Genomic DNA, 22,592 nt, shown 5'->3' on the forward strand with positions numbered 1-22,592 from the left:
AACATAGAAGATAGGAGCAGGAGTAGGTCAGTCGGCCCTTTGAGCCTGCTCCGCCATTCAACGAGATCATGGCTGATCTTAAAGTTCAGTACCCCGTCCCCGCCTTCTCTCCGTAACCTTTAATACCCTTATACTGAAGAAATAGATCTAATTCCCTCTTAAATATATTTAATGAACCTGCCTCTACTGCCCTCTGTGGCAATGAATTCCACAGATTCACCACCCTCTGGGTCAAAAATTCCTCCTCATCTCGGTCCTAAATGGTTTGCCTATTATCCTCAACCATGGCCCCGGGTTCTGGATTTTCCCATCCTTGGAAACATCCCATCTGCATCCATTCCGTCCAGTCCTGCCAGAATTTTATAGGTCTCTATGAGATCCCCTCTCAATCTTCTAAACTCCAGCGAGTACAATCCCAATTTGCGCAATCTTTCCTCATCAGTCATTCCTGCCATTCCAGGTATCAGCCTGGTGAATTGCCTCTGCACCATCTCCATTGCAAGAACATCCTTCCTTAGATAAGGTGACCAAAACTGCACACAATACTCCAGGTGGGGTCTCACCAAGGCCCTGTACAGCTGCAGTAAGGTATCCTTGTTCCTAGACTCAAACCCTCTTGATATGAAGGCCAACATACCATTTGCCTTTTTAACCGCCTGCTGTACCTGCATGCTCGCCTTCAGAGACTGGTGTACAAGTACCCCTAGGTCTCTCTGCACTTCCCCATCTCCTAATCTATTGCCATTCAAATAGTAATCTGCCCTCCGGTTTGTATTACCAAAGTGGATAACCTCACATTGATCCACATTGTAGTGCATTTGCCATGGATCTGCCCAGTCCCTCAATTTATCCAAATCACACTGGAGCTTCCTGACCCCCTCTTCCATGCACACAACCCCTCCTAGCTTAGTGTCATCTGCAAATTTGGAGATATTACATCCAATCCCCTCATCCAGATCATTAATGTAAATTGTGAACAGCTGGGATCCCAGTACAGATCCCTGTGGCACCCCACTGGTCACCGCCTGCCACTCAGAAAACGAGCCATTTATCCCAACTCTCTGTCTTCTACCTGCCAGCCAGTTCTCAATCCACATCAATACTTTGCCCCCAATCCCATGAGGCTTGATTTTGGAAGCCAGTCGTTTATGCGGGACCTTATCGAAGGCCTTTTGGAAGTCCAGGTACACCACATCCACTGGCTCTCCCCCATCTATTTTACCTGTCACCATCTCAAAGAATTCCAATAGATTTGTCAAGCACGATTTACCTTTTGTAAATCCATGTTGACTCCGTCCGATCCCTTCTCTGCTAGTCATATGCTCCGCTATTACATCCTTAATAATGGATTCCATCATTTTGCCCACTACTGACGTAAGGCTCACCGGCCTATAATTCCCCACTTTTTCTCTACCCCCCCTTTTTAAATAGTGGGGTAACATTAGCTACCCTCCAATCCATGGGTACTGATCCTGAGTCTATCGAGTTCTGGAAAATAATCTTAAAGCATCTGCTATCTGAATGGCCACTTCCTTAAGTACCCTAGGATGTAGATTATCAGGCCCTTGGGATTTATCTGCCTTCAATCCCATCAATTTCCCCAAGACCATGTCCTTAGAGATACTGATTTCTTTCAGTTCCTCCCTTGCATTAGTCTCTATGTTTCCCAACATCTTTGGGAGGTTATTTGTATCCTCTCTTGTAAAAACAGAACTAAAGTTTACTAGGTTGATCCCTGGGATGAAGGGGTTGACTTATGATGAAAGATTAAATCGTCTAGGATTGTATTCGCTCGAGTTCAGAAGAATGAGAGGATATCTTATAGAAACATATAGGATTATGAAGGGTATGGATAGGATAGATGTAGGAAGTTTTTTGAGCTGGCCGGGGAAACTAAAACGAGAGGACACAGTCTCAAGATTCGGGGGAGTAGATTTAGGACAGAGATGAGGAAAAATAGTTTTTCCCAGAGAGTAGTGAATGTTTGGGATTCTCTATCCAGGGAAGTGGTTGAGGCTGCCTCATTAAACATATTTAAAATTTGGTGAGATAAATTTTTACATGATAGAGGAATTAGGGGATATGGGGAGAAGGCAGGTAGGTGGAGTTAGGTCATAAATTAGATCAGCCATGATCGTATTGAATGCCATTGGTGCTCTGTGATCAGTAAGGGATTGCTTCAGGTTGTATGTGAGTGGGAAGGGAAGGTTGAGAACCACTGCTCTAGACCCAATTGTTACTGAAATATTTTGCTTGAGAAAAATTGTCCTTGGCCCATTTCCTTTGGAGTTCTGAAACCGTGCACGAGTCAATGGGGGACAATTAAATCAGTGGTTTTCAAAATTTTCTTTCCACCCACATCCCACCTTAAGCAATCCCTTATTAATCACAGAGCCCTGGTGGCAAAGGGATGAAATGTGTTTAGGTGGCAGTTTGAAAACCCCTGAACTTGTCCAAACTGACGAAACCACGTCTCTGGTCCTCGGTGCCAAACACAAAGACACACATCCTGGATGCAGGACATCCTCAGGGATTAGTCCTGGGTCCACTATTGTTTGTTATATATATTAACGATCTGGAAGTAGGGGTGGAGAATTGGATCAGCAAGTTTGAGGATGATACCATGATTGTTGGTGTTGTGGACAGTGAGGTAGATTACCGTAGATTAAAAGGTGATTTAGGAAGGCTGGAGGTGTGGGCTGAGAAATGGCTGATGGAATTTAATACAGATAAGTGTGAGGTGCTACATTTTGGAAAGGCAAATTTAAATAGGTCATATGCATTAAGTGATAGACAATTGAGGAGTGCAGAGCCACAAAGGGATTTAGGAGTTATGGTAAATAGTACCCTCAAGGCTGATACTCAGGTAGATGGTGTGGTGAAGAAGGCATTTGGAATGTTGGCCTTCATAAATCGGAGTATTGAATTCAAGAGTAGGGAGGTCATGATGAAATTGTACAAGGCATTGGTGAGGCCAAATTTGGAGTACTGTGTACAGTTTTGGTCACCAAATTATAGGAAAGATATAAACAAAATAGAGAGAGTGCAGAGAGGGTTCACGAGAATGTTGACAGGATTTCAAGGTTTGAGTTCCAGGGAAAGGTTGTGCAGACTAGGGCTTTTTTCTCTGGAGCGTAGAAGATTGAGAGGGGACTTGATCGATGTGTTTAAGATTTTAAAAGGGACAGACAGAGTAAATGTGGATAGGCTTTTTCAATTAAGAAAGGGGGAGATTCAAACTAGAGGACATGGTTTAAGATTGAAGGGGGAAAATGATAAGGGGAACATGAGGGGAAATTTCTTTACGCAGAGGGTGGTGGGGATGTGGAATGAGCTTCCGGCAGACGTGGTCGAGGCGGGATCATTGGTTACATTTAAGGAAAGACTGGATCGTTACATGGATAGGAGGGGACTAGAGGGGTATGGACCGGGTGCTGGTCAGTGGGACTAGGAGGGTGGGGATTTGCTACGGCATGGACTAGTAGGGCCGAATTGGGCTGTTCTGTGCTGTAAGTGGTTATATGGTTTTATGGTTATATATATTTTATCTATTCAAATGCAAATGAGAGCCTTGGAGGATGAAGTTCAAGGGCTGAAGTGTGATGTTGCAGCTCTACAAACCTCCGTGAGGCCACACTGGGAGTATTGTGTTCAGTTCTGGGCACCTCATTACAGGAAGGAGGTGGAAGCTGTGGAGAGGGGACAGAGGGGATTTACCAGGGTGTGGTCTGGATTGGGGAACGTATCATGAGCCAAGATTTGCATAGGCAGCCCCTGGGCTTTTCCCTTTGGAGCAACGAGAGGTGACTTCATTTAAGATAATGCGAGCCTTAGACGGGTGGGCAGTGGGCACGTTTCACCCAGGCAGTAAATCACAGAGGGCATTTGATGAACATGAATGGAGGGAGGTTGAGGGGACATCAGAGGTAGGTTTTGTACACAGAGAGTGGTGGGTGGCCAGAATGCATTGGTAGAGGGGTGGTGGAAGCTGGAACAGTGGTGACATTAAAAAGATTCTTCTTGGATGAAAGAAATATTTTGTGACTTGTTCATGACGATAAATCCTGATTCTGAGAAAGGTTGCACCGGGGAAGCAGTGGAATGGAAGGTTGAGTCCTGAGGGAAGAGGGGGTGAGGGGGAGGAATTGGACTGCAGAGGAGGAGGGGGGGTTGTTCAGGCAGATGCCACTTTGGAACGGTGGGGCACTGGCAGCGCACTTTAATGTCCCTGTATTCTTTGCAGTATTTTACGGACGTAAAGGAGGCAGAGAATTTCCTGAAGAAGTTGCAGGATTCAATGAGGAAGAAGTATACATGTGACCGGTCAGTGACAGTCACCAGGCTCGAGGATCTGCTGCAGGATTCCATTGTACGTGACCATTGAATGGACACTGTCTGTCGCTCATCACTGTCCCTGTCACACTCACATTGACCGTCACACTCACTGTCCCCATCACACTCACACTGACCATCACACTCACTCTCCCTGACACACTCACACTGACCATCACTCAGTGTCCCTGTCACACTCTCACTGACCATCACACTCACTGTCCCCATCACATTCACACTGTCCATCACACTCACTCTCCCTGACACACTCACAGTGACCATCACACTCACTGTCCCCATCACACTCACACTGACCATCACACTCACTGTCCCTGACACACTCACACTGACCGTCACTCAGTGTCCCTGTCACACTCTCACTGACCGTCACACTCATGTCCCCATTACACTCACACTGACCATCACATTCACTGTCCCTGTCACACTCACACTGACCATCACACTGACCATCACACTCACTGTCCCTGACACACTCACACTGACAGTCACTCACTGTCCCTGTCACACTCACAATGACCATCACACTCACTGTCCCTGTCACACTCACACTGACCATCACACTCACTGTCCCTGACACACTTACACTGACCATCACACTCACTGTCCCCGTCACACTCACACTGACTGTCACACTCACTGTCCCCATCACACTCACAATGACCATCACACTCACTGACCATGACACACTCACACTGACCATCACACTCACTGTCCGTGTCACACTCACACTGACCATCACTCAGTGTCCCTGTCACACTCACACTGACTGTCACACTCACTGTCCCCATCACACTCACTGTCCCTGACACACTTACACTGACCATCACACTCACTGTCCCTGACACAGTCACACTGACTGTCACACTCACTGTCCCCATCACACTCACACTGACCATCACACTCACTGTCCCTGTCACACTCACACTGACTGTCACACTCGCTGTCCCTGTCACACTCACACTGCCCATCACTCAGTGTCCCTGACACACTCACACTGCCCATCACTCAGTGTCCCTGTCACACTCACACTGACCATCACTCAGTGTCCCTGTCACACTCACACTGACTGTCATACTCACTGTCCCTGTCAACTCACGCTGACCATCACACTCATTGTCCCTGACACACTTACACTGACCATCATACTCACTGTCCCTGTCACACTCACACTGACCATCACTTAGTGTCCCTGTCACACTCACACTGACCATCACACTCACTGTCCCTGACACACTTACACTGACCATCACACTAACTGTCCCTGTCACACTCACACTGACCATCACTTAGTGTCCCTGTCACACTCACACTGACTGTCACATTCACTGTCCCTGTCACACTCACACTGACCGTCACACTCACTGTCCCTGACACACTCACACTGACCATCACACTCACTGTCCCTGACACACTCACACTGACCATCACACTCACTGTCCCTGACACACTCACACTGACCATCATACTCACTGTCCCTGACACACTTACACTGACCATCATACTCACTGTCCATGTCACACTCACACTGACCATCACTCAGTGTCCCTGTCACACTCACACTGACTGTCACACTCAGTGTCCCTGTCACACTCACACTGACCATCACACTCACTGGCCCTGTCACACTCACACTAACCATCACACTCACTGTCCGTGACACACTTACACTGACCATCATACTCACTGTCCCTGTCACACTCACACTGACCATCACACTCACTGTCCTTGACACACTTACACTGACCATCATACTCACTGTCCCTGTCACACTCACACTGACCATCACTCAGTGTTCCTGTCACACTCACACTGACTGTCACACTCACTGTCCATGTCAAACTCACACTGACCATCACACTGACTGTCCCTGTCACACTCACACTGACTGTCACACTCACTGACCCTGACACACTCACACTGACCATCACACTCACTGTCCATGTCACACTCACACTGATCATCACACTCACTGTCCCTGTCATACTCACACTGACTGTCACACTCACTGACCCTGACACACTCACACTGACCATCACACTCACTGTCCCTGTCATACTCACACTGACCATTACACTCACTGTCCCTGTCACACTCACACTGACCATCACACTCACTGTCCCTGACACACTCACACTGACCATCACACTCACTGTCCCTGACACACTCACACTGACCATCACTCAGTATCCCCATCACACTCACACTGACTGTCACACTCACTGTCCCTGACACACTCACACTGACCATTACACTCACACTGACTGACACATTTATTATACCTGACACGTTCACACTGACCGACATTCACACTGACTGACACATTAACACTGACTGACACATTCACACTGACCGACACACTTGAATGCTGTCGCACTCATACTGACTTACACACTTGCACTCCGTCACACTCACACGATGTCACACTCCACGCGTCATATTCCTCATCACATCCCTCTGTTCCATCTCCAGTCAGGCTGTGACCACCCCCCCAGCCCACACCCCGTCGGGTCTGATCCTCAACCTTGCACCCCCCACCCCTGCACCTCCCTCATTGGGTTTGACCCCACTGTGTGTCGATCCTGCCATCAGGGAGACAAGGAGCAGCTGTCGGATTACAGAGCCCACCTCGCAGGGCTGGGCAAGCGAGCGAAGACCATCGTTCAGCTGAAGCCTCGTCACCCCAGCCACCCCGTGCGGGCAAAGCTGCCTGTACATGCCGTGTGTGACTACCGGCAGATGGAGGTGAGGAGGGATGGGGGAAAGGGGAAGGGATGGGGATGCAGAGGGAGGGAGGAATGAGGGGTCAGGTGGGATAAGGGGGGAGTGATGGAGTGGGGGGGGAGGAAAGGACCTGAGGTGGGAGGGATAGAAGAAGGTGGGGGGGTAGGAAAGGGCGAGGGGAGGGATGGGAGAGTGGGGGAGGGATGGGAGAGTGTGGGATGGACCATATTATCATCCAGATCATTGATGGAGACAACAAACAACAATGGTCCCAGCACCGATCCCTGAGGCACCACTAGTCACAGGCCTCCAGTCTGAGAACCATCATCCACCACTTCCTGCCCAGCCATTGTTTAATCCAGTTTACCACTTCACCATGAACCTTCCTGACCAACCTCCCATGTGGGACCTTGACAATGCCATTACTAAAGTCCATGTAGACAACACCCACAGCCTTTCCTTCATCAACTTTCCTGGTAACCGCCTTGAAAAACTCTATAAGATTCATTAAACACAACCTATCACGTACAAAGCCATGTTGATTATCCCTAATTAGTCCCTGGTTATTCAAATAATTGTGTATCCGATCTCTTAGAACACCTTCCAATAATTTACCTACAACTAACAGAGGCTGGAGTTACCTGGTTTACGTTTGGAGCCTTTTTTAAAACAACAGAACAACGTGAGCTACTCTCCAATCCTCCGTCACCTCACCCGTGGCTAAGGGCATTTTAAATATTTCTGCCAGAGCCCCTGCAATTTCTACACCAGCCTCCCTCAAGGACCGAGGGAACAAACATCTTGTCAGGACTTGGGGATTTATCCACCCTTATTTATTTGCTTTAAGACAGCAAGCACTTCCTCCTCTTTAACCTGTACAGGTTCCATGACCTGACTGCTTGTTTTCCTGACTTCCAACGACACTGTACCCATTTCCTGTGTGAAAACTGATGAAATAAAAACATTTAAGATCTCCCCCCCCCATCTCTTTTGTCTCCGTATAAAGCCCACCACTCTGATCTTCAAGGGGAACAATTTTGTCCCTTACTATCTTTTTGTTCCTAATGTACCTGTAGAAATCCTTAAGATTTTCCTTCACATTGTCTCCCAAAGCCACCTCATGTCTTCTTTCTGCTTCCTGATTCTTGAGGTTTTTCTTGAATTTTTATTCTCCTCAAGTACCTCATTTGCTCCGTGTTGCCTCTAGCCGTTATACACCTCTCCCTTCTTCTGAACCAGATTCCCAATATCCTCAATATCCCTGTGTCTGCAAACCTTGCATTTAATCCTGACAGGAACATACAACTCTGCTCCCTCAAAATTTACCAATGAAGGTTCTCCACTAACCTTGAACATCATTGCCCAAAAACAACTTGTCCCAATCCACTCTTTTTAGATCCTTTCTCATTCACTCAAAATTGGCCTTTGACCTTTCTCCAATTCAGAATCTCAACCTGAGGCCCAGACTCATCCTTCTCCATAATTAACTTGTATCTAGTGGCATTATGACCACTGGACCCAAAATATTCCCCTGCACATACTTCTGTCACCTGTCCTGTCTTGTTCCCTATTAGGAGATCCAGTATTGCACTCTCTCTAGTTGGTACCTCTACCTCTAGTTGGAAAACTTTCCTGAACACATTTGACAAACTCCAAGCCATTCAGCCATTTTACAGTGTGGGAGTCCCAGTCAATAAGTAGAAAGTTAAAATCTCCTCCTATCACAACCATGTATATCCTGCATCTGTCTGCTGTCTCTCTAAAGATTAGCTGCTCCAATTCTCGCTGTTTATTGTGGGGTCTATAATACATCCCTATGAGTGTGGTCGTACCTTTCCCATTCCTCAGCTCCACCCATATAGCCTCAGTAGACGAGCCCTCTGGTCTGTCCTGCCTGAGCACAGCTGTGATATTTTCTCAAGCGGTGCCACTCGTCCCCCTTTCATTCCCCCTGTCCTATCTCATCTGAAGCAACTGAAGCAATTGAGCTGCCAGTCGTGCCCCTCCTGCAACTAAGCTTCACCAATGGCCACAATGTTATAATTCCACGTGCGGGAGGGTGGGATGGAGATATCAGATTGCGAGTGATGAAGGGATTGGTAGGGGTGAGATGGAGGGATGAGGAGGAGGGATGGAATGGAGGGAGGAGGAGGGAGGGGGTGGGATGGAGGGATGGGGAGGAGGGAGGGGGTGGGATGGAGGGATGAGAGAGGGATGGGTAGGATGGAAGGATGGGGAGGACGGATGAGGGATAAGGGAGGGAGATGGGGAGGGTGGGAACTGGTGTGGGGCAGGTCAAGGTGCACTGTTGTGGATCATGGGTGTGAGCGACTGTGTTCGACTGCAGATCACGGTGAACAAAGGCGATGAGTACGTCCTTGTCAACAATAGCCAACCGTCAAAGTGGAAGGTGGTCAGTCCGTCAGGCAGTGAGGCTCTCGTCCCCTCTGTCTGTTTCGTCCTGCCCCCTACCAACAAGGAGGCTCTGGACGCAGTGAACAGGTAAGGGTCCCAGCCTGACCTGACCATCCCACCCTCACTGAACCATCGCACGCTGACCGTCCCACCTTGACAGAACCGTCGCACGCTGACCGTCCCACCCTCACCGAACTGCTGCGTGCTGACCATTCCACTCTGACCGAACCGCCACTCGCTGACTATCCCACCCTGACATGACCTTCCCATCCTGACCGAACCGTCGCATGCTGACCATCCTGCTGTGGTCTCCAGGCTGGACAGCACACACCAGGCTGTCGTGGCCCAGTGGCACCAACTACACGCTGACATGCAGAGCCTGTTACCCTGGCTGTACCTCCACCGCGACATGCAGCTCATCCGCTCCTGGTCTCTGCTGGTGGTGAGTCTCCCACCCACTCCCCCCATCTCCCCCCTTCCCTACCTCCCTCCCCCTCCCTTCCCCACCCTTACACCCCCTCCCTCTCCCTCCTTCCTCCCTCTCCCCTATCCCTGCACCCCCTACCCCCAGCTGCACTTCCACTGCGACCTGCAGCTCGTCGGCTCCAGAGCTCTACTGGTGGAGTCTCGTATTCCCCTCTTTCCACTCCTCACTGCTTCCCCCTCCCTCCTTCTCACCCCTCCCCTATCTCCCATCCCTCCACCATCTCCCTTCCCCCTCCCTGCTCACCCTTCCCCCTATCTCCGTACCCTCCCCATGCCTTCCCCCCTCCCTCAGTGTCCCCTCCTTTCCTAAGAACATGGATCAGTACGTGGAACTACGATGTTGTAGCCGTTACTAAAAATTGGCTGGAGGATGGGCAGGATTGGCTCGGGGTTTAAGTGTTTTAAAAGGAATAGGATGGGAGGTAGAAAAGGGGGGAATGGAAGTAGCATTACTGGTCAGGGATAGTATCACGGCTCTAGAAAGGGAGGATACTGCAGAGGGAGGGTCCACTGAGACAATGTGGGCGGAAGTCAAAAATAGGAAGGGAGCTCTCACTGTGCTGGGAGATGTCAACAGGCCCCCAAATAACCCTCGGGACCCCAAGGAGCAGATCAGCAGCCAGAGTTTGGAATGATGGGAAATACAGGATTGTAGCTATGGGTGGATGGGGCTGAATTTGTCAGGTGTGTTCAAGAAGGATTCCTGACACAGTGTGTGGACCAGCTGACGAGAGGAGAGGCCGGACTGGATCTAATTCTGGGGAATGAACCTGGTCAGGTGGTGGACATCTCGGTGGGGGAGCATTTTGGTGAGAGTGACCGCAACTCCCTTACCCTCAACATAGCTATGGAAAAGGATAAAAGCAGACAAAATGGGGAAGGGCTAATGACGATGGGACGAGGCAGGAACTAGCGAGAGTATATTGGAAAAAGATGTTCAAGGGTGAAAGCAGAGAAGTAATGTGGAGGAAGTTTAGGGACCACTTGTGCTGGGTTCAGGATAGGTTTGTCGCACTGGGACAGGGAAAAGATGGGTGGAAAAGGGAACCGTGGCTGACAAAACAGGTGAAGCAGCTGGTCAAGGGGAAGAAGGAAGCATTTGTTAGATATAGGAAGCAGGAAACAGGAAGGGCTCATGAGAAATATATGGTCGCCAGGAAGGAGCTTAAGGAAGGATTTAGGAAAGTTTGAAGGGGGCATGAGAAGGCCTTGGCTGTAGGATTAAGGAGAACCCCAAGTCATTCTATGCGTATGTGAAGAACAGAAGGATGACAAGAATGAAGGTGGGGCCTGGAGCCAGAGGAGGTTGGGGACGTCCTAAATGAATACTTTGCTTCAGCGTTCACAAGAGAAAAGGATCAGGATGAAGTTGGAATAGAACAGGCCCGTGTGTGCTGGACATTGTGGAGATTGAGGAAGTGTTGGATCTTCTTAAAAACATCAAGATTGATGTCCCTGGGGCCAGACGCGAAGGGAGGGAAGAGATGGCTGGGGCAGCAACTATGATCATTGAATCCTTTTTGGCTGCAGTGGAGGTGCCGGAGGATTGGAGAATAGAAAATGTAGTCCCCTTGTTTAAAACAGGTAATAGGGTGAATCCTGGGAATTATAAACAAGTGAGACTTGCTTCAGTGGGGTGTGAACTATTGGGGAGGATTCTTAAGGACAGGATCGATGAGCATTCGGAGAAGTCCAGTCTACTCAAGGATAGTCAGCTGGGCTTTGTGAAGGGAAGGTCATGCCTCACAAGCCTAATTAAGTTTTTTGAGGAGGTAACAAAAGAAATTGATGAGGGTCGGGGAGTAGATGTGGTTGACATGGCATTTGACAAGGTTTCCCCATGAGAGACTCATCCAGAAAGTCATGAATCACGGGATCAGTGGAACCTTGGCTGTGTGGATAAAAAATGAGCTTGTAGGAAGAAAGCAGAGAGTAGTAGTGGAAGGAAAGTATTCTGCCTGGAGGTCGGTGACTAGGGGAGGGGCCACAAGGATCTGTTCTGGGACCCCTGGTCTTGGTGATTTTTATAAATGACCAGGATGAAGAGGCGGAAGGATGGGTCAGTAAATTTCCTGATGACACAAGGGTGGGAGGAGTTGTGGATGGAGCTGAAGGATGTTGAAGGTTACAAGAGGATATTGACAGGATCTTGGGCAGAAAAGTGACAGATGGAGTTCAATCCAGATAAGTGTGAGGTGATGCATTTTGGAAGGACAAACCAGGAGGCTGAGGACAGGGTTAATGGTCGGTTACTTCAGGGTTTGGATGAACAGAGGGACCTTGGGGTCCAAATCCCTACATCCCCCAAGGTCATCACACGGGGTGATGGGAGAGTTAAGGTTTCCTTGGATGCAGATGATTTATTAGTTTACATTTCGGATCCTGTGTTATCAGTGATTTCTCAGTTCAGATCTTTCAATATAAATTAAACCTTCATAAAAGTGAATGTTTTCCCATTAATGTGCAGGTCCCTATCTACACTCAAGTTCTATTAACGATTGTCAGAGATAATTTAACATACTTAGGGTATAAAATTACAAAACGATTTATATAAACTCAGTTCTTCTCCTCTATTCAGGTCTGTGAGATTGGCTTTTTCCAGATGGTCTCCTTAATATTACCTAAGTTTTTGTATCTATTTCAAGCGATTCCAGGTTTTATCCTGTAGTGTTCTATGTTCCTCTGGTATCCATCCCTCTCCCTCCCTACTCCTCACATTCCCCCTCTCCCCCCTCCTTCCCCCTTCCCACTCGCTGACTGATACAGCCATACCTTGCAGTTTCGGAGTTTGGATCCAGACGAGTACACGCGCCTACTCTCCACGTTGGACCACCATTACCAAGACTTCCTGCGCCTGAGCCAGGACTCACACATGTTTGGGGCAGACGACCGGCTGCAGATCGAGAGGGAATACAAACTCACAACCCAGCATTACGAGAAGCTGCTGCGGAGCCTGGAGAAAGGTGGGGATCGTGGCAGAGGGTGGCGTCCCAGACCAGATTCTCCCCCTCCTCCTCCCTCTCTCCCCCCTCCTCCCTCCCCTTTCCCCTCCCCTCTCTCCCCCCTCCCTCCCCCCCTCCCTCCCCTCTCCCCTCTATTCTGTGTAGAATGGGAAAATTGCGAGTGTTGTCCCCCTGTTGAAGGAGAGGAGCCTCATGTCAGTGGTGTGCAAACTATTGGAGATAATTCTTTGGGATAGGATTTACAAGCATTTGGAGAAACACGGTGCTCTCAGGGATAGTCAGCGTGATTTTGAGAGGGGAAGTCGTGCCTTTCAAGGTGGTGACAAAGGAAGTTGATGAAGGAGGGACAGTAGACGCAGTGCGTAGTTTGCCCACCCCTGATGTAAGGAGGATTCACCGGTTGATAATTCCCAGGACTCTCTCTTCTCCCTGTTTTAAACAAGGGGACCATTCTCCAATCCTCAAGCACCTCCCCATTGGCCAACAAGGATCTTCACCAATGCCCCAGCCATCTCTTCCCTCCCTTCCCACAGCAGTCTGGGGTACTTCACGTCCAGCCCATGGGACTTCTCAATCTTGAGGTTTTTAAGAAGATCCAACACTTCCTCTTCCTTAATCTCCACATTGTCCAGCCCACACGCCTGTTCTATTCTGACCTCACCCTGATCAAGGTCCTTTTCTCTTGTAAATGCAAAAGCAAAGTATTCATTTAGAACCTCCCCAACCTCCTCTACCTCCAGGCACATGTTGCCTCCTCTATCGGCCCCACCTTCAGTCCCATCATCCTTCTGTTCTTCACATATGTATAGAATACCCTGGGGTTCTGCTTAATCTTACGGCCAAGGCCTTCTCATGTCCCCTTCAAACTCTCCACAGTCCTTTCTGAAGTTCCTTTCTAGTTACAATATATTTCTCGTGAGCCCTTCCTGTTTCCTGCTTCCTTTATCTTCCTTGACCAGAGTCTTCACCTTTTTTATGAACCACTGTTCCGTTTTCCTCCCACCTTTTCACTGCCCAGGAAGACAAACCTATCCTGAACCTGTGCAAGTGAAGTGATAGGAGTTCTCCTCTCGATGTAAAATCCCAACGCTGGAGAAATGCCAGCTGGTTAAGCAGTGAACTTTATGTAGCAATGGTAAAGATACAGAACCAACTTTTTGGGCTTGAGCCCTTCATCACGGTAATTCATCTCGATACCCGATGAAGGGTCGTCCGAAACGCTGGTTCTCTATCTTTATCTTTGCTCTCTAAAGGACGCTGTTTGACCTGCTGAGTTTCTCCAGCGCATCATGTGTCTACTTCAACCACGGTGTTTGCTGACATGTGATTTACTCCTGTCTATGTTATTGGTCACCACATGGACCACAACATTTGGCTGCTCGCCCTGCCGCTCCAGAATGCTGTGGACTCAATCTGAGATGTTCCTGACCCTGGAAGTGACGACCATCCAGGAATCGTTATCTCGTTCACAGAACCTCCTACCTGTTTAACTATTGAATCCCCAATCACGATCGCTCTTCTTCCCTTCTGAGCTGTGCCAGAGACGTGACCACCATGGTAAATCGTCCCCCCCAACAGTATCCAAAACAGTATACTTATTGTTGAGGGGAATGGCCACAGGGAAACACCCAAGCCTTTCCTAACAATCATCCAGTTACCTGTCACCTGACCTTTCAGGGCAACTGTCTCCCTGAAGCTCCTCTCTATTACTGCCTCGTCCTCCCGAATGATCCCGAGTTCACCCAGCTCCAGCTTCCTAACTTGATTTCCCAGGAGCTGGAGCTGGATGCACCTCTTGCAGGTGTAGTCATCAGGGAGAATTGTGCTGCCCCAGATTCCCACATCCTGTAATCAGAGCGTCCCACTCTCCAAGCTGACGTCCATCCTGTGTAGATCTAACCTGATAATGTTACTATCAATGGTCCTCCCTGTTTGGGCTCCAGTGCGGAACGAGACGGGGCTGCCCTCTTAGCCCCTCACTGTTTGATTTAGCTTTCTAATGAGATGGGGGGATAGTATTCATAAAGTATGTGGAAGATCTCTCCCTTGTCTGGATTAAATTCTATCCAATGTTTCTTGGCCTATATCTGTAACCGATCCATAGGAAGGATATCATTCAACTGGGAAAGATCCAACAATGATGGTTGTTTATTGCAGAGGGGATGCTGGGGCTTTTCTGTCTGCAGTGTCAACAGGACTTTCTAAAACAGGGTCAGCGCCGGGGGGGGCATGCATGGGCATTCCCCCCGAAATGAGGTATTATGACCCCTTCCCCCCAATGCTAGGGTAGCCAGATTTCTGGGTTTAGGGTTAGGGTTAGGGCTAGGGCTGTATTTTGGGGTGTAGGGAGAGAACGGGGACACTCACCACATTAAATGCGGTGTCTGTAGGCTGTGTGCAGCCACGTTCCTTCTTGCGAGCCTGCACAAGTGCCGGCTGGTGCATGTGCAATGGATTGGAATACGGGGACCGCGAGTGTCCCGTCGGAGGGAGGGGGAAGTCTCAAAGGAGCATGGCTGCACATGGCCTACAGATCCCTGGACACTGCCTTGATCATGGTAAGTGCCCCCATTTGTTTCCTCCCTCACTTCTCCCTGCCCCACCCTCACAAGTGGAAAGTGAAGGGAGAAATCTTGAAGTGGACGAGTAACTTTTACACATGGAGGGTCGAGGGGAGGCACGGAATAAGCTGCCGGAGGAAGTGGTTGAAGTGCGGACAGTGGATTGACAGGTCTGTAAGCAGCAGAGGTTCAGAGGGTGTTTGGCCAAATGTAGGCAGATGGAAGTAGTTGGGTTGTTTCGGCCGGTGTCCATGATCTCACCCTCTGTGACTCCTGAAGGTCTAGGGTCCGGTGTCTCCTGACACGTTTTAATCTGGTCTCCCACCCTGTTGTAGGTGAGGAAGATGAGCAGAGCTGCAAGAAGTTTGTGACGCAACTGAAAGATATTCGTCTGCAGCTGGAACGATGTGAAGATCGGACAATCCATAAGATTCGGCAACCTCTGGACAGGGAGCCCCTTCGTGATTGCTCCCAGCGTATGAGTGAGCAGCGGGTAAGCAGCTGTGTCCAATGCCCAGTTGGGATGTTTTACTGCCGTTGGGGAGGCCGCGATCTGAGTCTAGTCATGAAAGAAAAGTCTGCAGATGCCGTGAATGTAGCAAAGGTTTAGTTGGTCCTGCACCTTCCAGAGGAGGTAAAGATAAATTACCGATGTTTCGGGCCTGAGCCCTGCCTCAAGGGACGAGTGATAAACTAGGCAGGTGCCTGTGTAAAAAGGCTGTGGGGTTGCGGGGGGAGGACAGGCCAAAGGCAAAAGGCGGTAATCGGACATGGGGAGGAGGGCGGGAGAGAAAAGGTAAGAATTGTTCCAGGAAGGGGTCTGGCTCTGTGATGCAACACTGGAGACAGGGACGGGGTTGGGAGGGGGGGGGGGGGCAAGGAGACCTTAAGACACAGGAGCAGAAATAGGCCATTTTCGGGCTTGAGGCCTTCATCAAAGTGCGAGAGAGTGTCGGCAGGAAACTGATCAAAAGGATGGATGGAGGGGGGGGGTTCAGGTGGAACGACAAAGGCAGGAGATGAGGGAGGGAGGGAGGGTTCAGCAGCGATCGGGGGGGAAGGAAGGAAGGCTGGGTGGGTGAGGGGGAAGGAAGGAGGAAACTGGAAAGGGGAGGGGAAAGAAAAGGTTAGCTGGTTTAACAGAAAGCAGAGGTTGATGTTTGTGCCATGTGGCTGGAAAATAAGGTGGTGGCCCTCCAATCTGCGGATGGTCAGAGCGGGACAGACACAAGAGTCTAGGAGTGTGGCTCAGAATTGAAATGGTTGGCCCCCTGAGAAGTCTCTGTTGACCTGCTCCATCCTTCAATCATGAACTGATCCATTCCCCACAGCCCCACTGCCCGGTCTTCTCCCCATAACCCTTGATGCCCTGGCTCATCAAGAACTGATCAATCTCTGCTGCTTTATCATTCTAAGTAGGTCAAGGTCCAAGTACTACATTAATTGCAACTGAAAGCTGGGGCGTCATCGCTCTGTGCATTCTCCAACTGCGGTCGCTGGGCAAATATCATGACCACATTCTCATCTCCCAATGATTTTCCAAAAACAGGCCTGTCATTTCCTTCAAACAAACAAACTCATCCACAACAGGAGAGGGCAAGTCTCACGTTGATTGAACTCAGTCCTCCTCAGAGCCCACCATCCCGTCTTCCCCGTGTCAAAACGAGAGTCCGCAACGTGAGTCCTTTATCCAGACAATGAGGTAGCAGATCGATAAACAGAAATCTCCAGATACTTCACGAACCGGTTCCCTGTGAATCCGCCAAATACTCCTGAACTCCTTGAAGGTGAGGTGGAGGCACTCGGGCCTTTGAGACGCTGTCAAAAAGTCATCGTCAACCGACCTCCGAGCTCATCAGTGATGAGCCAGCGGTGGAGTCACCAACATTAAACTTTTAACAGCAAATTAAATAAAAGATCGTCGTTTCACAATGGAGTAAATCCACCGTGGCAAACTTCCAACTAATTGCTGGAACTGTGAAGTTGAAGACTGCAGAGCTTTACTCACAAGCAGTGGACGACGACTTCTAAATGAGAAGTCTTCCTGAGTTCTCCCACACCTCACACACAAAGCCTCCTTCCATTCAAATCCCACTTCACCTGTTTCAATCATTCATCTTTTTGTCTTCCCAAAGGTGCGGCCCGAGACTTCTGCACCGCTGCTCCCATAGTGTGACCGCCCCCTCCCTCAGTACCCCACTCCCTAGTACGGTACAACCACAACACTATTCATAGGCCACCATCAGGCCTCCATCTGGAGACCGGCTACAAGAGGAGATGGAAAACTTAACTTACCTTTCAGGTGGCAGCACTAAAAGGGTGTTCTCACGTCACCTTCATATCGAGAGGCTCCTCGTAATGCCGTCCAGAGCTGGTGGAGGTGGGGCAACTGGTACCTGTCATAAATACACGGCAGGTCAATGGTTCCTAGAATAGTTCCAGCTGCCTGGGGGATTATGCGTAGGGAAGACGGCCATTGCTATTCGGCGTTTTGAGCTGCAGAGAGTGGCCCAGTGTGGCTGTCGTAGCCCAGTGTGGCTGTCAAAGCCAGCACCGGCCGCCCCCTGATGGCTCCCGCTGGCCCCTGCTGCCCTGCTAACTCCCACTGCCCTGACAGTCCCTGCTGCCGCTCCCGCTGCCCTGACGGCTCCTGCCTTGAGGGGGTCATGGAGGGAGAGGGGTGAGTGGGGAGATGGGTCGCGGGCTGACAGCCGCCCCTAACCGCTTGCAGCGGTTGTACATTCAGGTCAGGTGCATGGAGTGCAGCGCTTCACCGATTATCCTCCCCTGAGTGGGGTTGGAGCCACCACAGCGCATTCAGGAAGGTATGTCTGTAGCTGTAAGGATGAAGATTCTCCATCGTTACAGATAGGTGTTTTCCCTGCTTGAAAGGGCCTCATGTTTCTACGTTAGGAATTGTGCACAGGACTTACTGGGTCCTGTGACTGGAATCAGCGGACAGGCTTTTTCCTTTTGGAGGAAGTATTAATGTTCTGTTACGTTCATCTGCCCTGCAGAAAATTCACTCGGAACTGGAAGGTATTAAAACAAATTTGAACTCTGTGACTGAGAAGACGGAAAAGATGCTGTCGTCAGCCGACCAGATCAGCACTGCCCCTGTGCTGCGTTCTGAACTGGATCTCACCCTGCAGAAAATGGATCGAGTCTACAGTCTCTCCACTGTCTACCTCGAGAAGTGAGTGCAAGGGCTGACAGCCCCCTCTCCATGCTGGATGAAAGGATGGATGTCAGTGGGGTAGCAGGACTGACACAGAGAAGGGCGAGAGAGGCCCTTGGTGAAATAGTAAATCCTATCAGAGTTTAGACCACTGCTATTCAGCCCATTAAGCCTGCTAACATCGTTAGGAGAAGAGCAAATTTCGAAGGAATAAGAAGGGATTAGGGGAGTATTGAGTGGGACAGGATATTTTCAGGTAAGGATGTAAATGAAAAATGGAGGATATTCAAAAAAGAAATTTTGAGGGTACAGAGTAGCTATGTCCCAGTGAGGATCAAAGGAAAGGCTGGAAGTCATAGGGAGGCTTGGTTTTCAAGGAAAATTGGAAATTTGGTTAGGAGAAAAAGGGAGGTGTACAAGAGGTATAAAGAGCAGGGAGCTGAGAGTTTGAAGGAGGACTACAAGGAGTGTAGAAGGAATCTTAAGAAAGAAATTAGAAAGGCCAAAAAAAGGCATGAAGAGGCTTTTGGCAGACAGAGTAAAAATAAATCCAAAGGGTTTCTATAAGTACATTAAAAGTAAAAGATTAGTGAGGGATAAAATTGGACCCCTTGTAGATAGTGAGGGTAGACTGAGTGAGAAGTCAGAGGAAATGGGGAAAATTTTGAATGATTTCTTTGCCTCGGTATTCACTAGGGAAAAAAAAAATTGAACTAGTTGAGGTAAAGAAAAATAGTAGGGAGGTCATGAAGCATATAAGGATAACCGAGGAGGTCGTGATGGCTGTGTTGAAAAAGATAAAGGTGGATAAATCTCCCGGAACGGACAAAATATTCCCAAGGACACTCAGGGAGGCTAGTGGACAGATAGTGGGGCCATTAACAGAGATATTTAGGATGTCACTGGCCACAGGGGTAGTGCCAAAGGATTGGAGGGTAGCGCATGTGGTTCCGCTGTTTAAGAAAGGGTCCAAATGTAAACCTGGGAATTATAGGCCCGTGTGTCTGACGTCTGTGGTGGGCAAGTTGATGGAAAGTGTTCTGAGGTACAGGGATTGGTAGGGAGTAATCAGCATGATTTTGTCAGGGGTAGATCATGCTTGACAAACCTGATTGACTTTTTCGAGGGGGTTATAAAAAAGGTTGATGAAGGGAAAGCTGTGGATGTTGTCTATTTAGACTTTAGTAAAGCTTTTGACAAAGTTCCCCACAGGAGGTTAGGAAAAAAGGTGGAGGCATTAGGTATAAATAAGGAGGTAGTGCAATGGATTCAGCAATGGTTGGCTGGGAGGTGTCAGAGAGTAGTGGTGGAAAATTGTTTGTCCAATTGGAGGCCGGTGACTAGTGGAGTTCCTCAGGGTTCGGTCCTGGGTCCACTATTATTTGTTATATATATTAATGATCTCGAAGTAGGGGTGGAGAATTGGATAAGCAAGTTTGCGGATGATACAAAGATTGGTGGTGTTGTGGACGGTGAGGAAGATTACCGTAGATTAAAAGGTGATTTAGGAAGGCTGGAGGTGAGGGCTGAGAAATGGCTGATGGAATTTAATACAGATAAGTGTGAGGTGCTACATTTTGGAAAGGCAAATCTAAATAGGTCATATGCATTAAATGGTCGGCTATTGAGATGTGCAGAGCAACAAAGGGATTTAGGAGTTGTGGTAAATAGTACCCTCAAGGCTGATACTCAGGTAGATGGTGTGGTGAAGAAGGCATTTGGAATGTTGGCCTTCATAAATCGGAGTATTGAATTCAAGAGTAGGGAGGTTATGATGAAATTGTACAGGGCATTGGTGAGGCCAAATTTGGAGTACTGTGTACAGTTTTGGTCACCAAATTAGAGGAAAGATATAAACAAAATAGAGAGAGTGCAGAGAAGGTTCACGAGAATGTTGACAGGATTTCAGGGTCTGAGTTACCGGGAAAGGTTGTGCAGACTGGGGCTTTTTTCTCTGGAGCATAGAAGATTGAGAGGGGACTTGATAGAGGTGTTTAAGATTTTAAAAGGGACAGACAGTAAATGTGGATAGGCTCTTTCAATTAAGAGTGGGGGAGATTCAAACTAGAGGGCATGGTTTAAGACTGAAGGGGGAGAATTATAAGGGGAAGATGAGGGGAAATTTCTTTACGCAGAGGGTGGTAGGGATGTGGAATGAGCTTCCGGCAGACGTGGTCGAGGCGGGATCATTGGTTACATTTAAGGAAAGACTGGATAGTTACATGGATAGGAGGGGTCTAGAGGGGTATGGACCGGGTGCTGGTCAGTGAGACTAGGAGGGTGGGAATTTGTTACGGCATGGACTAGTAGGGCCGAACTGGCCTGTTCTGTGCTGTAAGTGGTTATATGGTTATATGTGACATCCTGAGTGAACAGAGAGAAGCTTGAGGTAGAAGTGGGTCAGGCACCATTGTGGACAGGCAACGATTTTAACCTGGACCCTATATTGAGTCCAACATAGAGTGGGTGGAAACTCCAGAAGGGATTGTGGGGGCTGACAGGGTGTCAGACAGACGCTGGGAAATGTGGAGAGATGAGGAGCAAACAGGCCGTAGGTTGGGGAGAAGAGTAGGAAGGGATGGACATAAAATTTAGAACACTACAGCAGAGTACAGGCCCTTTGGCCCTCAATGTTGTCCTGACCCATATATTCTTTAAAAAATATATTAAATCCTTTCTACCTCATAATCCTCCATTTTTCTTCCATCCATGTGCCTGTCTAAATGACCCCAATGTCCCAGCCCCCACTTCACCCCTGGCAAGGCATTCCAGGCCCCCACAACTCTCTGACATAAATGTAGACATCTTTGGCTTGGCTTCGCGGACGAAGATTTATGGAGGGGTAACATACAGCATGGTAAAAGGCCATTTCGGCCCATGAGTTCGTGCTGCCCAATTTACACCCAAGTAATCGACACCCCCAGTATGTTTTGGAGGGTGGGAGGAAACCGGAGCCTACGGATAAAACCCATGCAGACATGGGGAGAATGTGCAAACTCCTCACAGACAGTGCGGGATTCCAAACCCAGTCCCGATCACTGGCGCTTTAAAGGCATTCCACTATCCATTACACCAATTATGCTGCACTCTGTAAAAAAAAAGTACCCCTGACATCTCTGCTAAACTTCCCTCCCTTCACTTTGTACACATGTCCTCTGGTGTTTGCTGATCCTTTCCCTGGGAAACAGGTGCTGTCTGTCCACCCTATCTATGCCTCTCATAATCTTGTTGACCTCGATCCTTCTACGCTCCAATGAGAAAAGTCCCAGCTCTGCTAATCTTGCCTCATCAGACTTGTTTCCCAGTCCAGGCAACATCCTGGTAAATCTCCTCTGCCCCCTCTCCACAGCTTCCACATCCTTCCTATAATGAGGTGACTAGAACTGAACACAATAGTGTGGTCTCATCAGAGATTTGTAGAGTTGCCACATTGTCTCTCTACACCTGAACTCAATCCCACTATTAATGAATCCAATTAATGGCCTTCTTAACTATACTAGGGATGTATGGATTTGGACCCCAAGGTCCTTCTGTTCATCCACACTCTTAAGTAATCGACCATTAACCCTGTCCTCAGCCTTCTGGTTTGTCCCTCAAAATTGCATCACCTCACACTTATCCAGATTGAACTCCGTCTGCCCCTTTTCTGCCCACCTCTGCATCCTGTCTATATCTTCTTGTAACCTTCAACAATCTTCAGCTCCATCCACAACTCCTCTAACCTTCATGTCATCCGCAAACTTACTGACCCATCCTTCCACCTCTTCATCCAGGTTATTTATAAAAATTACCAAGAGCAGGGGTCCCAGAACAGATCCCTGTGGTTTTGGATTGGGTGATGTGCAATGAACCTGAGGTGATTAGGGAACTAAAGATGATGGAACCCTTAGGGAATAGTGATCATAATACGTTAGA

At 48.7% G+C, this 22,592-nt stretch overlaps 1 protein-coding gene across 1 annotated transcript in view; it reads left to right on the forward strand.

The window, feature by feature from the left end:
- Positions 1 to 22,592, forward strand: part of LOC138752014 (plectin-like) — a 168,924-nt gene that overhangs the window by 57,971 nt on the left and 88,361 nt on the right. The window contains 7 exon segments of the mRNA XM_069915172.1: positions 4,244 to 4,369; positions 6,943 to 7,095; positions 9,422 to 9,576; positions 9,805 to 9,931; positions 12,755 to 12,938; positions 15,835 to 15,992; positions 18,517 to 18,695. Coding sequence (XP_069771273.1) covers positions 4,244 to 4,369; positions 6,943 to 7,095; positions 9,422 to 9,576; positions 9,805 to 9,931; positions 12,755 to 12,938; positions 15,835 to 15,992; positions 18,517 to 18,695 — 1,082 coding nt within the window.

The sequence above is a fragment of the Narcine bancroftii genome, chromosome 1, assembly GCF_036971445.1.
Source record: "Narcine bancroftii isolate sNarBan1 chromosome 1, sNarBan1.hap1, whole genome shotgun sequence".
NCBI lineage: Eukaryota > Metazoa > Chordata > Chondrichthyes > Torpediniformes > Narcinidae > Narcine > Narcine bancroftii.